The sequence below is a fragment of the Nicotiana tabacum genome, chromosome 20 (genome assembly GCF_000715075.1).
Source record: "Nicotiana tabacum cultivar K326 chromosome 20, ASM71507v2, whole genome shotgun sequence".
In the NCBI taxonomy this organism is placed as follows: Eukaryota; Viridiplantae; Streptophyta; class Magnoliopsida; order Solanales; family Solanaceae; genus Nicotiana; species Nicotiana tabacum.
The window spans coordinates 95,188,524-95,209,177 of record NC_134099.1 but is presented as its reverse complement, the minus strand read 5'-3'; the positions used below and the strand labels follow the sequence as shown (position 1 = coordinate 95,209,177).

The following is a 20,654-nucleotide window of genomic DNA, read 5'->3' as shown; positions in this document are numbered from 1 at the left end:
TAGGCCTTGTGAACTTCCCATTGTTGAATTGTGTAACTTGACTAGTCAAGTAAACACATCACATTCAGGTTTAAGGTCCTGTTAATTAGGACCAGTTTTGTGAAGTATCTATCTTTCTGAAAATGAAATACTTTCATTGGTTGAATGTTTGCTTTCTGAAAGCCTCTCATAATTATCAAAAAGGGATAAATTTTCCCCTTTTAGACAACTTGCTTCGAGATTCTTTAATACTACTGGAGTGGAGGGTCCTTATTCTCAAATTTATAGTGGGTAATATTCTGCAAAATTTGCAGTAGGAATCTATGTAGGTATAGAGCAAAAACAGTCTGATATGTAAGAACATAGGAATTCAGGTTCCAGCCCCACTTTTCTCCCTATAACCCATCTTCTTTAGCTCACTGCTCCTCTTTCCAATGATTGGTAAACATTGAGAATCTTTTTTACTAACAATGGTGCACCTCGACTATTTCATGACACCTACTACCTCCTACTAGTACATGTATTGGATTATGGAGCTGTGAAGTCAAAGATTGTCAAAAGTATTTAGGAACAGAAGAAGTTAAGGTCCTTTTTTCTCTTGAAGTTCCTTGATAGACTCAGGTGTAAAATACTAACATTTCAACCATACACAACCTAAATTCAGGAGGAGAGTCTGCCTAATTCTTTTGTCCTCCGCTTAAGATATTTTTTTGCCAAAAAGGATATATTTTAAATTGGAGCTTTTTCCAATCATTTGCGCGAATATCAATCTTGCCTAGACGACTTTGGTGACTTCTCAGAAGTCAAAAGAGGTAAACCTTTGCCCAGTCATGTTCCAGTAAAAGTGCAACTACACAAAAGATGGATGGCATCTCTGTCTTTGAATAAAGGGAAAAGCATTAGTTCAAAAGATGTTTAGTGGCAAGGACGGCTCCATATTGAACGCAAAGGAAATGCACCATCTTCATCTCCAGTTATGTACGTAATATTTAAAATTCCACAAGTTGTGGAACATATCTCCAAAAGTTGTAGAACAGTGATTTAAAATCCTGAATTACGCTTGTCTAACATGGACAACCCAGGCACAAAGTAAAATTTGGGCCCCAATGAAGCATCGTAACAACTGATGAAATTCCAATATGTTGTACAATTATGATGAAGATCGGAGAAAGTTTAAATGTTTCGGCAAAAGAAATATTCATAATTGCATAACAAAAAAGTCCAACCACAAAATATGGTCCACTGCCAAAGGAAACCTCAATATTCTAACTAGAAACTTTTGCATATGGAAGGAATAACATCCAAAGGAGAACATAATGTCATCATATATCCATTGGTGCAGCACCTTCATCAGTAGGGGCGCCCGCTTCAGGTACTGCTGATTCGGCATCAGCAGCTGCATCTGTGCTTGCAGCGGGAGCTTCTTCACCAGCTAACTCAAATTCATTGATTAATCCTTGAATAGTATCTTTATCCAACATATGGAAAGGCTCTCCTATACCTAGCACAGCAACAGTACAGTTCGTGCTAGTCAGCTTTTCTCCTTGCAAAGTCTCCCTCAATGCAAAAAGTGCATCCTTAAGCAGACTTCCTCGTGAAGAATCCGTGAAACTCCCGTACCTACGCTCCAAGTATGTTTTTGCAGCTTGTGACCGAGATCCAATGGCAAAAGCTTGATATTCAAAGTAGTTACCACTAGGGCAATTGTAATAGAGGTGAGCGCCAGATTCATCTAGCCCACCTACAAGCAGGCCAACACCATAAGGTCGTTTCCAGGATCGTTGGGTACAAACCTGCCACCAAAAAGATGTCCAGAGACTATAGACATATAAGAAGCATCAACCTTTTGAAATCAGATAGTTCCGTATATCAAGTAGCAGCATAAGTATGTCTGATTGAGGAGGCAAAGGATGTAATTTCTTTAACTGATACTTGGGCATCGAAGCACTAAAGCAGTTTTTTTTTTTCCTTTCTTTTTTGAAGTTTTTTGTTTGGGGGGAGGGGGGACTTAATAGCTCCTCTAGGGTGCTATGCTGATTGCTAAAAATTTAATTATGAAAAAAGAGTATACTCATTAGTTGGTTCTTGCTGTTTTAGGAAAACATGGGAGGGCCTTAATCATCTTCTGAAAAATAGCAAAGTGATGTCAATTGTATGGAATATCGGAATGTGATGCTGAACATTTTAAATAGGCTTTTGGGTTTAGAAACAAAGGAGTAGAAAAGGAACAACACCAGGGGATGGAGTGTTATCCGCCAAGCTGTAGACTGGACGGAGGGAGAGGAACTCAGGAGCTTTGGGCAAAGAAAAAACATTATCCAAACATAAATGACTTGTTTATTGAAATGCAAATACCTATTGTGCCTTTCATTTATTTTAGTTGAACTTGAACATAAGGCATCCATCATTGTATGGCACTGTATGGCATTTGTAGAGAATTGTATATCTCTTGTATATGGGAACCCCTTTTTCTTAGAAGAACATATCAGCTACTTTAAAAAACCACTTACTTAATGTACTAGTCTTCCCCTTGAACCAGTCTTGAACCCTTGAGCTAGTGGAAGACTTTGAAGCCAATAAGCATTAAATCAACCACAACCACTAAACTCAACGAAGGCTAAGTCATTTACTTGGTGTAGTACTAGTACTAAATTTCAAACGATTAAGTTGCACTAGCCATGTCTACAAAAAGTTTTAGATCAATATCCACTAGGACATAAAAAAGAACACAAAAGTAATCCTTGTGTTTCATTCAAGACCTAGGGCTTTGGCAGACCTTAGGCACGTGCTACTGCTAGGCTACCGACCACATCCAGGTATCAGTTGAACCAAAAGTAGCTCTTTGGTCGAGTCGACCAAATTTCTTCTATGGAACAGAACCTCTCCAATATAATGTTCCTTTTACACTAAAGGAAGGCTTTTAAAACATACCATATTACACAAAAGCTACAAGGACCCATTTTACTCCTATGTATACAACTTCTTTCTATTATGTATTAGAAACCTAAAGTAATATGTGCAATCGTAACTTCTCGTCATAGGCTAAACAAAATTCACATTTGAACTCCTCTTAATATACTAAATGTTATCAAACCTCCAATTGGCAAATTGATGCAACTTATTACAATTGATTACTAAATATTATCAAACCTCCACTAGGTAACTTTTATGTAACCTACTCCAAATTAGTAAACAGAAGAGTGTGACTATAACAGACTTACACATGCAAGGCACATCATCAATGACTTAACGAAAAGGGTAGTATCAATTGAAGTGCCTTGAGTTTCCAACACTTGCAAAGACACACTCTCAAGCTTTAATAGTTATGGGAACACCCCTTATGCACTTTGTCCAAAAATATATTATTACAAATGTCCTACTAAACACTGAGAGGCTAAATATTAGTCGGTGTTTTCTTTTACTATGCATGTATGTGTCGCCCTTACCCCTATGGGATATTTATATAATTAAATTTTATTTTTTGATAAGATAAGTAAATATACAATTAGAAATTTGAGAGGGTTTTCGAAAAATTTCAGATCCTCAGTAATATGTGAAATAATTCTAAAGAAGCCGGCTTGCATCCCAGTCACCAATATATTCAGAGAAACAAGGCTCATCTTTACATATATATTCAGAGAAACAAAATAGAACACACACAAAAATGAAATGTTATGATATGAGTAAGAGATCTTGCAGATATCCCTATTACCCCGAATATTACAGATTTTGCTAGTTAAGAATTTGAGTAAAAGTCGAGGTGTGAGGGCATCTCCAACTTTTACCCCATTTTGGTCCCCAACCAAATTTCCCCATTTTGTGGATAACTTACTCCAACCATTCCCCCATTTTTTCCCCAAACTTTTTTATATTCTTCCCTCTCTTCTATATTATATTATTATCATTCATGTCAATTTCATTTTTTAATTTTCATTAAACAAATTCCATCTTTTATTTTTATTAATTTGTAATTTCTATTAAAACAATTCCATAAAATTTTAAATAATATAATTTGTAAACAATTATTATATATTAACTAATAATTGCCTTATCTTTTACTAAGAAACTAATCTAAATAGAAGTCCTTCTTTCTCAAAGTCAACTTTCTCCATAATTTGTAAGAAATTATTATAGATTAACTAATAATTCAAATAAAAGTGAAATCATTGCGATACAAGATTAATTAAATACATATTACATAACGATAAAATTCATTCGAAATACTACATAAATATTCAACTTCAACCTCTAGTATTCTCCCATAAATGATCTATTAATGCATTACGAAGTACAAAATGAGCATCTTTGTCCTCAATTCTTCTATGTGCAAAATGATCATCTTTGAGATAATTATATATTTTTTGGACAATTATAACTTATAATAAAATTAACTTACAATGTTACATAAAAATAATAAATACATGAAAATTAATTTATCAAAATTATACACCAAAGTTAAAGATGTTAAATTAATATTATAAAGACATTATATAAACAAAATTAGGTATATATAAAGATATAAATTAAAAGATTAAATAATAAAATAATAATAATAATAAAGTGATGAATAGTAAGGGGGGAGATGAATAATGTGCCCCATATTAGAGGGAACACTATTCATCCCCCATTTTGGGGACAAAATGGGGGAGGGTTGGAGCTAAATTACCCCAAAAATTGCCTCCATTATAGGGAATGGGGGTAAGGTTGGAGATGGCCTGAGGCTATGGTAAGTTGTTGTGGCCTACAACAAAACTCTGAAGGGTGCAGTTGAAAGTTTACACAGCACTACCTTGTCCAAATCCTCTAAACAAGAAAATAAGGATTTCCTTTACCTGGTTGGTACACCACCTAATAGGTGTACAAGTGGTAAGAAATAAGCGAACGGCCGAGAAAAGGAGTATTCCTCAGGGATTTTAGTTTCAGATTCCAGCTGGAAAAAATGCATTTCATTTCACTCAATACAAATCTATGGATGGAGAAACCAAATCGAACACCCAAACTAAAACCCTAACCCCTTAATTTCCACAATCCAAATACAAAAATTCAATTCATCAACAAACAACAATAGCGCGCAGACACACACACAAAACATTATAACAAACACAATTCTAAGGGTTTTGATAAAATATTTCGTACCTGAGCTTTATCAGCGAGCTGAACGACAAGTCGACCAACAGGCAACGGCGATTCATAAGAATAACTATAATTAATACATTCCGAACGCATATACCGAGAAAGTACACGACCGTCGGCGGTGAGTCCGGCGATGGCAACACCGATATGGTCATCAACTTTGAAGATCTTCTTCTGGTGAGATGAAAGTTCAGAATTAGCCTTGTTAACGCACGCGAGAATGACGTGACTCTTCGATCGAAGTCCTATTGCTGCTGATCCTTGTTTAACTGCTTCCATTGCATACTCTACTTGAAATAGCCTTCCCGCCGGCGACCATGTTGTTACGTCGGTGTCGTACTGGTTCCTGAACATCTTCACGCGCTGAGAATGTTGAGTGATTCACACTCTACCCTCTGAAATGGTTTACCTTGTGCTTATGGATTTTGGTTTTCTTTTTGTTCAAGGCAAAGTGGGTGAAGAAAGAGGTTATCGCTGCTACTCTTTCTTCACTGTCAGTCAAAGTAGCTCGGTCTTGGGCCGAAACAGTTACGGCCCAGTCTATTAAGCTGATTAGTATAACACAATGTAGCCACTTTGATGGCTGCTGTTGAAAATATAGCCACAATTTGCAAAATGTGTAGATTTTAATCTCTCTTTGTTGCTGCGCTTATTCAGAGTTTTATTTGCGCTGGTGTTTTTTTCAGTCCAGTTAGATTTTACTCTTTCACCTGCAAGTGCCAAACGAGACCAAGCTAGGATATGTTACTGAATAGAGTCGTGAACATACAACCTGGAAAAAGTCACAAGACTCATTTTGATGTAAAACAAATCCACAAAAATACCGTCTTTATCCATGTGATAATGTTGAATCACAGTATGTCTCTTTGCTAAATGAACCGCAAGCCTCATGGAATAACTTAAACTCGGAAGAGTGGTAAATAGTAAATGATTACATTGCCATGAGCTGCTGCTCCAACCTGTGCTATATCAATAATCACAACTTCGAAAGGATGAGAAAAGCTCCAAGTATTTCCTTAATTTTTGCCCGGTATATACATGATCTATCAACAATCTAACAAGGACACAAGTTAATGATTCCTTAGTTTGAAAATCAGGGCAAAATGATTATAATTCTAGAAGATGTGAATTAAAGAAAATATGCAAATGATGTATCTACCGTGCAAGCATGTTATCACCAACGTCATACGATAAAGTTAGCAAAGAAGACCATTCCCTAATTCAAGAGATCCAGAGCTTTGGTTTGTTGGGTCTAAAATGGCAATTGCCACAAGATGCGAAGGTTATCTTGGAACATCCATTTTAACAGTTAAGACATGGTATTAACCAATGCCTTGGAACCAACTTGGGACCGCATTTCCTGTGGGGACTTGCTTACATACAAAATAACAATATCGTAACATGGCAAAATAATATTTTCAGCATGAGTCAATTAATCCTAGAACACGTTGAGCTATATGCACAGAGATAGTCTCTACGTTCTTAAAATGCTCCAAAATGGTTTAAGGAGAACAGAGTGAGGATTTGCTTTTTGGTCCTAACAAGGCTCTCTTCGTTAGGTCAAAAAGAGGGCATTTACAAACCAAGAACATGAAGCATAATTGCATTTTGCGCATGCATGCGGTTCTCAGCTTGGGGGAATACAATGGAGTTTGGTGCTTCAATAACGCCATCAGTAACTTCAACTCCTCTTTCTGCTGGCAAACAGTGCATGAAATACGCTTTTTGTCCAGCTAGTTTCATCAGTTCTTCATCCACCTGTAGAGAAATAATAATACATAATGTCAAGCATGTGCTGCAGCGTTGGTGTGGAATCGATAAATGCTTCTGAATGTAGGGGAGTACAAGTTTATTTTGACAAGTTAGGCAGAGTTCAAGTTTGTTTCGATAATATAAAACAATGGATTGAGATTATTGTTTGCTTTTGATTCTTCTCAAGTTGTATATCAGAACTAGAGAGGGTATCGCACTAACCCGAAAACAGGAAATATAGCCATCTTAAACCATTTCTAAGAATTGGCAGAAATTGCAGAACTTAATTGACTGTGAAGCAAGCCACAGTAAAATATCAGAGTGATGCTTTTCAACTATCTATTACCCAAGTATCACTTGCTAGCGAACCCTCCCTTAACTATATGTTGCAACCTTGGTTTTTCATATTAAAAGAAATATGATTCAGGTCTCTACCTTTCCACTAATATGAAAGTCTAATCGCACACAAAGAAGTTAATGCACAAGCAGTGCCTACACAGTGAGCACCGCCCCATTAAAGTTCCAGAAAGTTTGGATAACTCCCCAACCACCCCAACAGTAAAGGATAAACTGGCTCCTACAAACCTGGATCCCAGTGGTCAGAAATGTTAAATAGAAAACCATTTGGAGCAGTTCATTAACTCCCCGCATAATATTTTCATAAACCCTCAATAAAGTCAACCTTGCTTCAATAGCTTGATAGCCATAGCAAGACGTATTTTTAGAAACCTACTAAATTGCCAATGTATTGAGCTCTCTGCCAAGCTATTTCGTGTTAGGTTGAAATAGGTATTTAATTCTCCTACTTGCACAAGCTGACTAGATCATAAGAGCCATTTCTCATGCTCCTACCTGGAATCCTTGAAAGACTTGACGGCGATGTGCAGCTTCTTCCTTTTGTCCCATGCTGGCCCAGACATCTGCATAGACAACATCAGCACCTCTAACAGCCTCCTTAGGATCATTAGTTATCTCGATTTTGCTGACTCCAGCCTGTCGTGCTTTCTCAACTGTTTCCTGATCAGGTTCAAAACCTTTCGGGCAGGCACAAACAAAGTGGAAAGGTATCACTGACGCCAACAGCAGCCAGGAATGCACTATGTTATTTCCATCTCCAACATAGACGACCTGGAAGCAGCCACCACTAGGTTATTGAAATCAAATTACCAATACAACAAAACATGTTTGAGATTATTTAAAAGAAATCTGAGATATTTTGAGGTGTTTCACTTCCACATCCACCCTCAAGGTTAGATGTATACTGAATCCCTTTTGTTGGTAAGAACAATGTAGACAATATAGATCACTTTTTGGATTTTCTATGCTCATTGTGTTCTATTTAGAAGTGGAAGGTGAGAATATATAAAGGAGCTGTAATGCCTCTTGATTGAGATGTACTCTTTTGCATCTTCTGGGTGCATATAAATAAAACGTAATTGCTTCATCAAGAAAACTAAAAAAGAGCTAACCTTAGTTCCTTCCAGCTGACCGACATGTTCGATCATTGTAAGGGCATCAGCCATAATTTGACAAGGATGGTTATAGTCTGTGAGGCCATTGATCACAGGCACAGTTGCATATTTAGCTAGATCAAGAATGTCCTGCAAAACACATGAAATACAATTGATACCAATATTTGATTTGCAGTGGGAATGAAAGAAAGGGGGGAGATTTTCCTAAACTCCGTGGACAGATAACTTGGTCCACATTTCTAATTAAGCAATGCCTAAAGAATATTCAGACATGAACAGCTATACACTCAATTAACTTGCTGAGAAAAGCACAGCAACATCATCAAATTGCCATATCTGTAAGCTGCAGTAATAAAACTAGGTTCAAGAGCATCTTGATGGTTTGCGTCATTGTTGTCAGGAGATGTGAAAAGAAAAGACAGTTTGATGTCTTTGGAGCCAAATGCCATCAGAGATTTAATCATAACAAAATTTGTAGGACCATCAAATATAAATGGGCCTTCTCTTTACGCCGTCCCCTACTTCCTCCTAGCTGCCCCCAGGGAACATGAAGAAAATATTTGTTTCAACTATTATATGGAGTTGCCAAGAGCGGCTTTAATTAAAGATGCAAAAATGCAGACTTGACAGCTGTAACGCTACAACAAATATCTGTTATGCAATGCTTCTTATAAGCCTTAATTCTTACCAAGCACCAGGAAAAAGTCACAACAGAAAACTCACCAGCATACCTGATGAGCAAAAACTCTCGCCATAATTATGTCATTATAGCGAGAAAGAACACGAGCAACATCACGAGTTTCTTCCCGCTTACCCATCTGTATGTCATCTGGTCCCAAATATATCGCATGGCCTCCAAGCAAGTAAAACCCTGTCTCGAAAGAAACCCGTGTCCTCATGGAAGGCTTGGCAAAAATCATTGCCATAGTTTTACCCGTGAATGGGAGATATGTCCTCTCTCCCGATTTTAGCAACTCTTTAACCTCTCTGGCTCTATCCAAGATGTTCAAAATAGTGGCTTTGTCAAAATCGCTGATGTGTAGAAAGTCCTTCTGATTGGCAGTTGCTGGAATAGAAAACTTAGAAGACATGTTAAAAATATCCATCTTCAACAGACTATGATAAGAACTTGTACTTAACACATGATTAGTAAGCATGTTCAGATCACATCTACCCCATCTTTAATCCAAACACAAGGATTAAACCATCAGCAGACATGCTCTTTTGACAAATTTGCATTTTTGCTCTGAGAAGCTTTACATCACTTTTCTTAGCATTCATGTTCTATATACTGTAGAAGATTACATGTTGGTTCTCCAAATTCATATGTTATTTACACTTTATCCTTGTCAAACCAATCTGTTTTATAAACCTCAAGTTTTTTAAATACTGGCAGATAACTCCTCAGAAACTGGCCAATCAGCCACATGTACAATAGACAATACAAATGTCCATGTAGCAAAATATTTTTCTTAACCAAATCAGTAATAACAAATTTTTAAGTACTTACTCCACAACAGAAAGACAGTTAAAACTAGAATATGTCAACAATTTTAAACAAAACATGCCTGGTTTTTGGTGATTATTTCAACTCCAGTACTAATTACTATGAAGCAACTGTAAATACCAAAAAGGTGAAAAGGCAGACGAACAAAGCGTGAGTTTGGTACAAATTAAAACGCCTCCATGGAATTATCATAGAAATGTTTTATTTTGGGAAAAAGATTATTGTTTGGACATTTTGTAGTGTTTGACTGGCTATAAAAGATTATAACTAGGTGGGTAATCTTACGGTGTAGAGGTAGCATATGACGATAGTGTTCCGGTCATCTTTCAGAGTATTAAAGATTAATACCAATGTCTAAATATTGGTTGGAGCAAGTGATGTGGCATATGAGTTGGGATGCCTTTAAAAGGAAAAACGACTTATGTACACAAGTAACAGAAGTCATTTTTTACTCTTTTGGTGGAGAATATTTCCCTTGGAGAAAACATTTTCAAAAACTCAATGTAACCAAACTCTGAAAATTGATTTAATCAACAAAAATTATTAGCGAGGAATTTATTTTGCATCTACCAAAAACACACCCAATAAGAAATGAAGTAGAAAGCATACAAGCTCAATCAGGTTAATCATCCAATGTGCATGATAAAATTAGACTTCCTAGACCAATATATGAGGATAAGCAACAATATCCCTCTTAGACAAAGTTCCACCAGAACATGAGTTTTCGACAAGTAAATTAAATAGAGTATGATTTAAGCTATACACACTGACAATGTAAAGATTTTTTGCACTACCAATGTAATTTTACCTATGATAGTAGGTTACTTACTATTTTTACCAGGATACCAATTACTGCCAAGGGCGATACACGTGGTTTCAAGCGGTGTCACGTGACACTGCTTCAAGGGGAAAAAATCACTAAATATATGTACAAATGATAAATTAAAAGAGAAATAACAGATAATTTCCATTACAGTAACACCACTTGAACAAGTGAGGTGCTCTAGTCTGTTGTTAACACAGTTCTTTATGCTAATGTGAGTCCTGAGTTCGATTCTCTACATATTTTTAGTCTAGGCATTTTTATTACCTTTTTATTATAAAAAATTTCTTAATAATATTCTAAAGGTCTTACACACCAAATGTTTCCCCGAGTGCGTCGAAGACAAAGCTTATCCCTGAGTTTGGTGTTATAGTAAAAAAAAAAAAAAATCATTTGTCAGCTTTTTTAAGTGACACTGCATACACAAAATACTCAGTACGCCACTGATTACTGCCCATCATAGAGATTTACAGGTAATTGCTTAATACGTGACTTGATTGTGTAAATATCCGTCATGCACAGAACTTAACTCAATTAAGTCAATGCAAAAGTATCCCTAATATTGAAATGAAATGTTCTGCGTGAGACTACGCGTTCCAAGTTAAAAATAGCCCCGGATTAAAAAATTAATGAACTAAACAATTCCAACGGCAAAAACTTCAAATTAAACACAAAAACATTTAAAAAATTCGAGGAAATGGAGCGAACCATTTGCAATGACGGAGGAAGGAGATGTAGCTGAAGAGCTGATTTGGCATGAGATGCGTTGACGAGTAGCCGTAAATGTGACCGGAAAAGGCGCGATTACGCCGGAGAAGTGCGACGATTGCTTGCCGGAGTGAGAGAGAGAAGAGACGGAGGAGAAGGAAGAGAGGGTTTCCGGTGACCGGAGAGAGGATAGCTGAGAAAAAATGGCCGCCATTGTTTTGCTGAGTAAAGCAGAGAGAGTAATTTGGTAAATTTGGAGTAGCAGAGCGTTTGTTAATGATAATAATAAACCCTACTCAAGCCTAGTTTTAAAGCTATGTCAGGGAAAGAATTTGAACATTAGCTTTAATAACTATATGTTTGAAACTTGTAATTTAAAATAAATTATATAAATTTATATAATTATAAATTATCTTATTAACGGGAAGTAAAAAGTTTAAAAATTAAATTACTTTTAAATATAAAGATTATTAATCTCTTAAACAGATTAACTGGAAAAAAAATACTAGACTCCTGGCTAAGAAAGGATTAAAGTTGGATATGGCGGACGTAAAACGCTAGTTTGCGACCTCTTCTTGCTTCCCCTAGGCAGCTATCTAGAGTGAGATTTTAACCTTATGAATTTAAAATTAAAATTATTTTAATTTATTAGGTTTTAAATTAATAATTTATATATATTTATTAAATTTCTTAATATAAATATAAGATTTGAAGAAAACTATTGGATTCGACCGAACCCGTAACCCACATTGGGGCTCTGCCCCGGTGACAAGTTTGTATTATTTTGTGTTAAGAGCTTGATGAAAAATGTTTGTACTCCTTCCGTTCACTTTTACTTGGCACGTTTTGAGTTTTCACGCCCCTTAAAAATAATAAATGAAGTGCATAATTTACCATGATACTCATTTTAATTGATGCATATTTTATTGGATTTGAGAAAATAATTTGAAATGAGTAATAAATATTGTGGGTATAACTGGGGAAAAAATTATCTTTTCTTGATATGCGTAAAGTGACAAGCAAAAATGAAAATATTTTTTTAGTATATATGCTAAATAAAAATGAACGGAGACAGTAATAATTTAGCTAGTTGTGGTAATATTTGTGCTCAAAATTGCACTACTACGTCGAATCTTGATGGTATTGTCTCTACCAAGAATGATGATCCCAATGGAACAATTATTTTGTATAATGCTATCTAATAATAGCTTTGCTGAGTCGAGGGTCTATTAGAAATAGTTTCTCTATTCTCATAAAATAAGAGTAAGGTCTCATATACACTATCTTTTTCAGACCCCATAATGTGAGATAAAACTGGGTATATTGTTGTTATTGTTGCTATCTAATAATAAATAAAATTCTCCGTTACCAAAAAAAAAATAACTTTGACGCGAAGGGAATATTAAGTAAACTGAGTAGTTTCTCACTTGTCCAATTTCTTAAATCGCAAATCTAATGCTCCCTCCGTCTTATATTATCTGTCATGATTTTCTTGTACACGCCCCTTAAAAAAAATTAGTTAGAATTGGATTTTGACTACTTTACCCTTATTCATGTCTTGATATTTAATCTTTCTTCATTGAATTTTTTCTCAATTTATGTGTCATCTCCATTATTATTGATTACATTTGTGTAAAATTTGATAAAGTGCTTAAGAAAATAAGGTTGACTTATTGGTATTTGAACAAAGTTATTTATAATTAAGGTGTTTGTAGTCTTTAAGAATAATTATTATCAAGGATAAAAAAATAATTAATTTTATTTTAAACTTTTAAAATGATAAATAATTTAAGATAATAATAACTACCACTGATATATGAGAGGGAAGAAGTATGAGATAGCTTCAATTTGTACTTCCAGAACAATCAAAGCAGAAAAAGAGGAGCAAAGAAGAAAGCGATACCAAAAGTAATTCCAAAATAAGATAAGATAAAAACTTACCAAAGAAAGTTCCAAACAAGATAGGATCACTTTGAAAGAGAGTGGCGCTTACCACTAAAAACTATTCTCACTTGTCAACTTTAGGAACGTGACATCGACCGCTAGTTGTTTTCTAATATTGTATTTCTAAAGGAAAAATCGCGCCTTCTATCATTTTGAAAGAATTACAAGAAAATACACATGGCATCACAGCATAACAAAAAGTAACTCATATTTTAAAGTTTTATCTGATCTAACCCATATTATACATATTTTAAAAGCACTAGTGATACCAAATTGAGGTATCGAAGGCAATGTAACAGTAACTTTGAAGAAGAAATGAGAGAAAGGAAGGAAGAAGAAGAAGAAGAGATGAGCTGAAGATATAGAGAGAGGGAGATTAGAATTTCAAATTATCATTCAAAACATATGTTTTCCTATTACAAATGTCTTATTTATCTAAGAAGATGAAAACGAAGTGCATAAGCTGAAAATTGAGTCCTAACTACTTTTCCCGCCAACTGAAATTCAAAACAATCAACAACAAATGTGTGAATAGGTAAATAGACTTCTTAGGTGTCATCTGAGTTGTCATCCTAGTTGGCAGCACCTGCAATGTGTGTATCAATACCCCTCCCCCCTCCCCGATGGACAACACCATTGTCCTCAAGGGTGAATGTGGGAAACCTGGTGCGTAGATCAGAGGCAAGTTCCCATGTAGCCTGGGAGGCATGCAAGTCCATCCATTTGACCAAGCGTTGGGCCACAGCTTTATTGCCCTTCTTGATTAATCTTTTGCTCAACACAGCTTCTGGTTGGGGACAACATAGGGGACTGGCTAAGTTCAAGAATGGAGGATGAACAATTTCTGTAGGTAGCTCATAGCAAAACTTGAGCTGAGAAATGTGGAATGTGGGGTGTATTTGAACCTCAAGAGGGAGCAAAAGTTTGTAAGCAACGGCTCCTACCCTTTCTATAATAGGATAGGGTCCAAAATACTTAGAAGTGAGTTTATGATAAGGAGAAATGGAGAGAGTAGACTGTCTATAGGGCTGAAGTTTAACAAAGACCCAATCTCCCACCTGGAATACCTTATCAGATATGTGGCTGTTAGCATGAGCCTGCATTTTTTGCTGAGCACGACAGAGGTGAAATTTACCCAGATGCAGCTTAAACTCTCTAACCAACATGATTTCTTCAACATTATCAACAGAAGAATCACCAGGAAGATAGGGAAGATGTATATGAGGAGGGTAACCATATAGGAGTTCGAAATGAGAGGTTTGAATAGCAGAATGGGGATTAGAGTTGTACCACCATTCTACTATGGATAAGAAAGCACCTCAATCAGTGGGGGAATCTGAGCAAAAACACCTCAAATAAGTTTATAAACACCTGTTGAGCACTTCACTCTAACCATCTGTTTGAGGATGGTAAGCAGTTGAACTCTACAGTGTGACCCCATGAGTTGACGTGAATTTCTTCCAAAAAGAGCTGATAAACATGGGATCCCTATCACTAGTAATTGAAGCAGGAAAACCATGGAGTTTGAAGATAGTATCCAAGATTACTTGAGCAAGAGTTTGGACAGTATAAGGATAAGAAATGGCAATAAAATGACCATATTTAGTGAGCCAGTCTATAATGATCCAAATAACAGTTTTTCCTTTAGACTTAGATAACCCCTCTGTGAAATCCATATTGATGTCAGTCCAAGGTAGTGAAGATATTGGTAAAGGTTGTAGCAAGGTAGAGTATGCAGAGGTGTCATATTTGTTTCTTTGATAGACATCTCACTTAGGAATGCAATCCAAGATATCCTTCCTGATTCCCTTCCAATAGAGGTAAGCCATTACCTTTCTTGTGGTGGCATCAATACCAGAATGGCTGCCTGAGGGAGTGGAGTGCCAGAAGGTGAGGATTTTGTGCCTCAAGCCAGCATCATGTTCTATGACAAGCTTGACTTTCCTCCTTGGTTGATTATTGATACAAAAGTAGTGCTTCCGGGGTGTGTGTTGCAGGGAAGCAATAAGGCTGCTTAACTCAGGATTAGAAGTCCAGCTAGCTGTGATATCCTGCCAAAGCTCATCTTGCACAAAAGCCACCATCAAGGAGATGAGTTCAGCACCATCAATTCTGGAAAGTGAATCTGCAGCAACATTTTCCTTTCCCTTTTTGTACTGTATTTCAAAGTCAAAAGGGAGCAACTTAGCTAGCCACCTCAATTGTGAATCAGTGTGCAACTTTTGCTCCAACAAATACTTCAAAGCCTTTTGGTTAGTTTTAACAATGAAATGCTGACCAAGCAAGTAATGGGACCATTTGGTGACAGCAAAGACTAGTGCAAGAAGTTCCCTTTCATAAACTGATCGGGCAAGGTGCCTGGGGGCCAATCCTTTACTGATAAAAGCTATAGGATGATCATTCTACATTATAACAACTCCAATACTTGTTCCACTGGCATCTGTTTCTACTACAAAAGGAACAAAATAATCTGGTAAAGTAAGGACATGAGCAGTAGTTAAGGCTAACTTTAGTGCAGAGAAAGCCTGATCAGCACTATCAGACCATTTGAAGTTATCCTTTTTGAGTAATTCAGTGAGATGCCGACTAATAAGACCATAGCTCTTGATAAATTTTCTATAATGGCCAGCCAGTCCTAGAAAGTCTCTCAATTGTTTGATGGTAGTGGGAGTAGGCCAGTGTTGAACAACTGAGATTTTCTTAGGATCCATAGATACCCCTTCATTAGAGATGAAGTGTCCTAAGTACTCCACCCTTGTAACTCCAAAAACACATTTAGATTGCTTAGCTAGCAAATTGTTATGCACCGTGACTTCAAACACCTACTGCAAATGCAATACATGATCCTATAAAGTCCTGCTATATAAAAGGATATCATCAAAGAAGACCAAGACAAATTTCCTTATGAAGTGCTGAAATAAATGATTCATGAGGCATTGAAACATAGAGGGAGCATCGGTTAAGCCAAATGGCATGACCAAATACTCATAATGGCCCAAATGAGTCTTGAAGGTTGTTTTGGGAATGTCAGCTATCACCATTCTTATTTGATGATAACCTGATCGAAGATCAATTTTAGAGAAGACCACTACTCTAGCTAACTCATTCATCAAGTCATCTATGATGGGAATATGGAATTTGTCATTGATAGTACATTGATTTAGCTCCTTGTAGTCCACACATAATCTCCAGGAACCATCCTTCTTACCTACTAACACTACAGGTGATGCAAAGGGACCATTGCTATACTAAATCACACCCTGCTACAACATATCCTTGACCAGCTTTTCAATGTTATCCTTCTTCATGGAGGAGTATCTGTAAGGTCGTATGTTGATTGGTTTAGTCCCAGGTTGCAATGGTATGCTGTGATCAAAAACACCTCTTTGATGAGGTAAAGTGGTGGGTTCTACAAACACCTGATGGTACTGACATAGGAGTTCCTTAATGACAGTAGGAGTTTGGAATTCCTGAGGGAGGTGTAGTGCATTAAACTGGTTGGTTGACTGTAGGGCAAGTTGGGTAACTAATACTTGCAACATAAAGAGTTGAACATCATCTCCCTTCATTTTGTTAACAAACTTGGTGCTTGAGAACTTACACTCCTTAGATACTCCTTTAAGGAGGTGGAATTTGCCTCGATAAGTGAATGACATAGTTAAGGCTATATAATCCATAGTAACTGGCCCCTAGGTTTTCATCCATAATGCTCCCAAAACCAAATCATATTTGCCTACTGGAAACATAATAAGATCAGAAGTATAGGCAGTACCCTGCAATATCCATTGGAAGTCTCTCACCACTCCAGAAGTAGCCTCTATAGAGTTATTACCAAGGCTTACATAGTCAACCTTAGTAGGAGAAATTTAACAACCTAACCTTTTAGCAGACTCACAATCTATGAAATTATGAGTACTTCCTCCATCTAAAAGAATTTGCAATGGCATCTTATTACTATAGCCAATCACATGAATAGTTTGTGCCCCTTGAATACCACTCAGTGCACACAAAGATATCATAGGAGGGTCTCCTTCAGTAATAAACAATTCTTCATTAGTAGCATCACCATCTGCCTTTGGTACTACTTCTTCTAAACTTTCCTCCTCTCCATACTCCAGGTCCAGCACAAATAATTTCTTAGGGGTTGTGCATTTATGCTCGGGAGTGTATTTGTCATCACAGAATTAGCATAATCCATGTGCTCTCTTAGCCTGCATTTCAGGAGGGGAAATAGTTCTTCTATTCCTGGGAACAATTGGAACTCTAGGAATAGGTAGGATTAATTTAGGGCATGTAGCAGCAATGACAAGGGATAGTTTCGGCTATGCAGAATCATAGCTAGGCCTCTTTATAGCAAAAGAGGAATGACCTCGAGAATTAGACCTTTGTGCTCTAGCATTAGCAGCTAATGTTGATTCTGCTAGTCTAGCTAATCTATATGTTTTAGATAAGGTTTGAGGCTCATGCATCTTCAGAGGATTCACTAGTTCCTTCTTGAGTCCTCCTAAGAAACAAGAGATAGCTTGACTTACAGACAAATCACATTGGGCTAAGAGTCGAGCAAAAGCAAACTGAAATTCTCTCACATAACCAATTTGTCTCAATTGTTTAAGCTCTAACATTGGATCAGAAAACTTATCACTAAATATTTCAACCAAGGCAACTAAATATTCATCCCAGTCAGGCATTTCAAGTGATTCACGACATTTCATATAAGACTGATGTCATTCTAAAGCCTCATCATCTAAGTTCATTGCAACTAAACTCACTCTTTGATTAAGAGGCGTTTTATCAACAGAGAAATATTGCTCGATCCTGCACAGCCAACTCTTCAAATTTTCCCCCATTGAAACGAGGAAAAAGCATGTTATGGCTTCGATTTGTATTAGCACAATAAGGATTGGGACCTAAGATGCCTTGCCCTGATTGGAGCAGCTTATCCCTAGCATTTGAAGTAGATACACTGTCTTCGATTTCTAATTCAATTGCCAACCTTCGAATGAATTTTTTAGAGAACTTACCATCTGAAGCAACTCAGCATGTCGCTTATCCATATCATCTGGCAACTCCTGCTACTTCTGAGCTAGTTCTTCTCTGAGATCTATCTGTTGTACAATCAGATCTTCATATTGCTCCTACAAATCAGTAGGTTGATCTCCTGTCACCACATCAACAGCTCTACGCGGTCCCATTATCGACGAGCTCTGATACCAATTGATACCAAATTAAGGTATCGAAGGCAATGTAACAGTAACTTTGAAGAAGAAATGAGAGAAAGGAAGGAAGAAGAAGAAGAGATGAGTTGAAGATAGAGAGAGGGGGAGATTAGAATTTCAAATTATCATTCAAAACATATGTTTTCCTATTACAAATGTCTTATTTATCTAAGAAGATGAAAACGAAGTGAATAATCTGAAAATTGAGTCCTAACTACTTTTCCCGCCAACTGAAATTCAAAAGCAATCAACAACAAATATGTGAATAGGCTGCTTAGGTGTCATCTGAGCTGTCATCCTAGCTAGCAGCAGTTGAAATGTGTGTATCAACTAGCAAATTTAAAATCTGTGTTATTACAACTATTGCTTCTAAAAGCTATGGAGTTAAATATGTGTTCTCACAACCACTGCTTTCACTTTCTCTTCTTCTCACATCTTCTACATATGCTTCAAGAGGCCGTGTATTTTCTGCTTCTCCCTATGTGTCACCTGGTTGCAATGTAAGAAAATTGAAGAGTAGAAGTCCAACATTGAAGGTCATTCAAAGCTTTGCTTTCGAAAATAGGATTTTTTTGAGTTTGTTAGTTGTTTGGATTGGATGTTGTTCCAATTGATTGAAAATATCAAAAGAAGTTCAAAATTTACATTTTAAGTAGATTTGAGCAAGATTTGAGTTAAGTTTCAGAAAGGACGTAAGGAAGAATACAAAGTCAGTTTTTTGCATAATTATGTATAATCTTATATAATAGTGTATACGAGTGTATACGAGTGTATAAACACATCTTATACACTATTATACACCTTTATACAAGCGTTTGTAGACGAACTTCTTCCACGATTTTCCGTTACAATTCTTGTTCAAAATCAGTCCAAATATCGATTAAATGACTTCAAATTTTATATACTATTTCTAACAAGTTTAAATAACATCCACTCCAAATTTGTCACAAAATCAAATTCGGAATTTAAAGCCACATATTTAAGCTTGTTAAAAAAATCTAATTTTCACCACCCAAATGGAGTTGGTTTGTTGAACTAATATTTGAGTCACAGTTACTGATTCAAAATTAACTTAAAAGCTTGAGCAATCTTTTTTAAAAATTAAATAATAATTGCGAGAACCTATTGGATTTGGATGTTGAATCTTGGCCTATTATTTTTGGGTTAGTTGGTTGTAAATTGAAATATAGGCTATAAAATTAAAAAGTAGGGAGTCCAGTTGTTCTTATGTAAAATATTCCCTTTTATTTTCTACTAGTATTAGCACCTGCGCGGATGTGCGGACACTAATCATGTTAATTATTTAAGTTATTTGGATTATATGTAAATAATCTTACAATACAAACTTTCTCGGTATATAGATAATAATTGGATATTAATAAGAAATATTACATGAAAAAAATTAACCATTTCTTCTATTTTTCTTTTTCGATACCATTCTCGCCGATGTCATTGGATCCTAAAAATAATCATGAAGTGAAATAATAACTCATGATTATGGCAAAACAATCAAATGTTGAGACTATGAATGACTCTTTGGATACGACTTGACTCTTTTACTACTACTTGAACACTTATTTGGTGTATCGATATCTCTTAAAAAATAATTTTTTTTAAAGATTTTAGTTTCTAAAATTTTATTTTCAATAATAATATTTTTATAATAATGTCAATTAAAATATTATCCTTAATTCAAAGTTCATTTTAGTTGGCTATCTAAAAATTTAAAAATTCTTTAGCCAGTGAATTTATTTTTCAGTATGGCCCCATTTTGATATTTGACATTAGTCATGTTAAATAACTAAGTTATTTGATTTATATGTAAATAACCTTAAAGTTTGTGTACTTGAGTTAAAAAAAATATTTGAAATCGATGAGATTAGCTTTCAAATTTTTTATACTCAACAAAGATGAATCATCAGAAGAAATTTGTTGTCATCTCTTATTTCTGGTTTTTAGATCTTTCATACATTTTTTAAATATTTTTTTCTTTTATCTTATTTTTTATATCATTCTTTCTTTTGTTACAAAAAATTAATTGATTTCACTATAAAAGGACGAGTTTTAATAGAAATTGTCTACATAAGAATTTTATTTATATTTCTAGTCTTTGGTTGAAA

General features: G+C 35.8%; 3 protein-coding genes across 3 annotated transcripts; all 3 read right to left on the bottom strand.

The window, feature by feature from the left end:
• Positions 1-1,088: 1,088 nt before the first annotated feature.
• LOC107786955 (proteasome subunit alpha type-1-A) lies at positions 1,089-5,593 on the bottom strand. Its single transcript, XM_016608469.2, has 2 exons — positions 5,116-5,593; positions 1,089-1,772 (listed from the first exon to the last, which is right to left on the bottom strand). The coding sequence occupies exons 1-2, from the start codon at positions 5,464-5,466 to the stop codon at positions 1,302-1,304; spliced, it is 822 nt and encodes a 273-aa protein (XP_016463955.1). The 5' UTR covers positions 5,467-5,593; the 3' UTR covers positions 1,089-1,301.
• An 880-nt stretch (positions 5,594-6,473) lies between these two features.
• Positions 6,474-11,916, bottom strand: LOC107786954 (ornithine transcarbamylase, chloroplastic). The gene is made up of 5 exons (XM_016608468.2): positions 11,375-11,916; positions 9,068-9,402; positions 8,334-8,465; positions 7,717-7,992; positions 6,474-6,870 (listed from the first exon to the last, which is right to left on the bottom strand). Exons 1-5 carry the CDS (start codon positions 11,586-11,588, stop codon positions 6,688-6,690), a joined length of 1,140 nt encoding a protein of 379 aa, XP_016463954.1. The 5' UTR covers positions 11,589-11,916; the 3' UTR covers positions 6,474-6,687.
• Positions 11,917-13,890: 1,974 nt separating this feature from the next.
• LOC142174463 (uncharacterized) lies at positions 13,891-14,421 on the bottom strand. The gene has a single exon (XM_075240262.1). The coding sequence runs from the start codon at positions 14,419-14,421 to the stop codon at positions 13,891-13,893; it is 531 nt and encodes a 176-aa protein (XP_075096363.1).
• Positions 14,422-20,654: the final 6,233 nt, after the last annotated feature.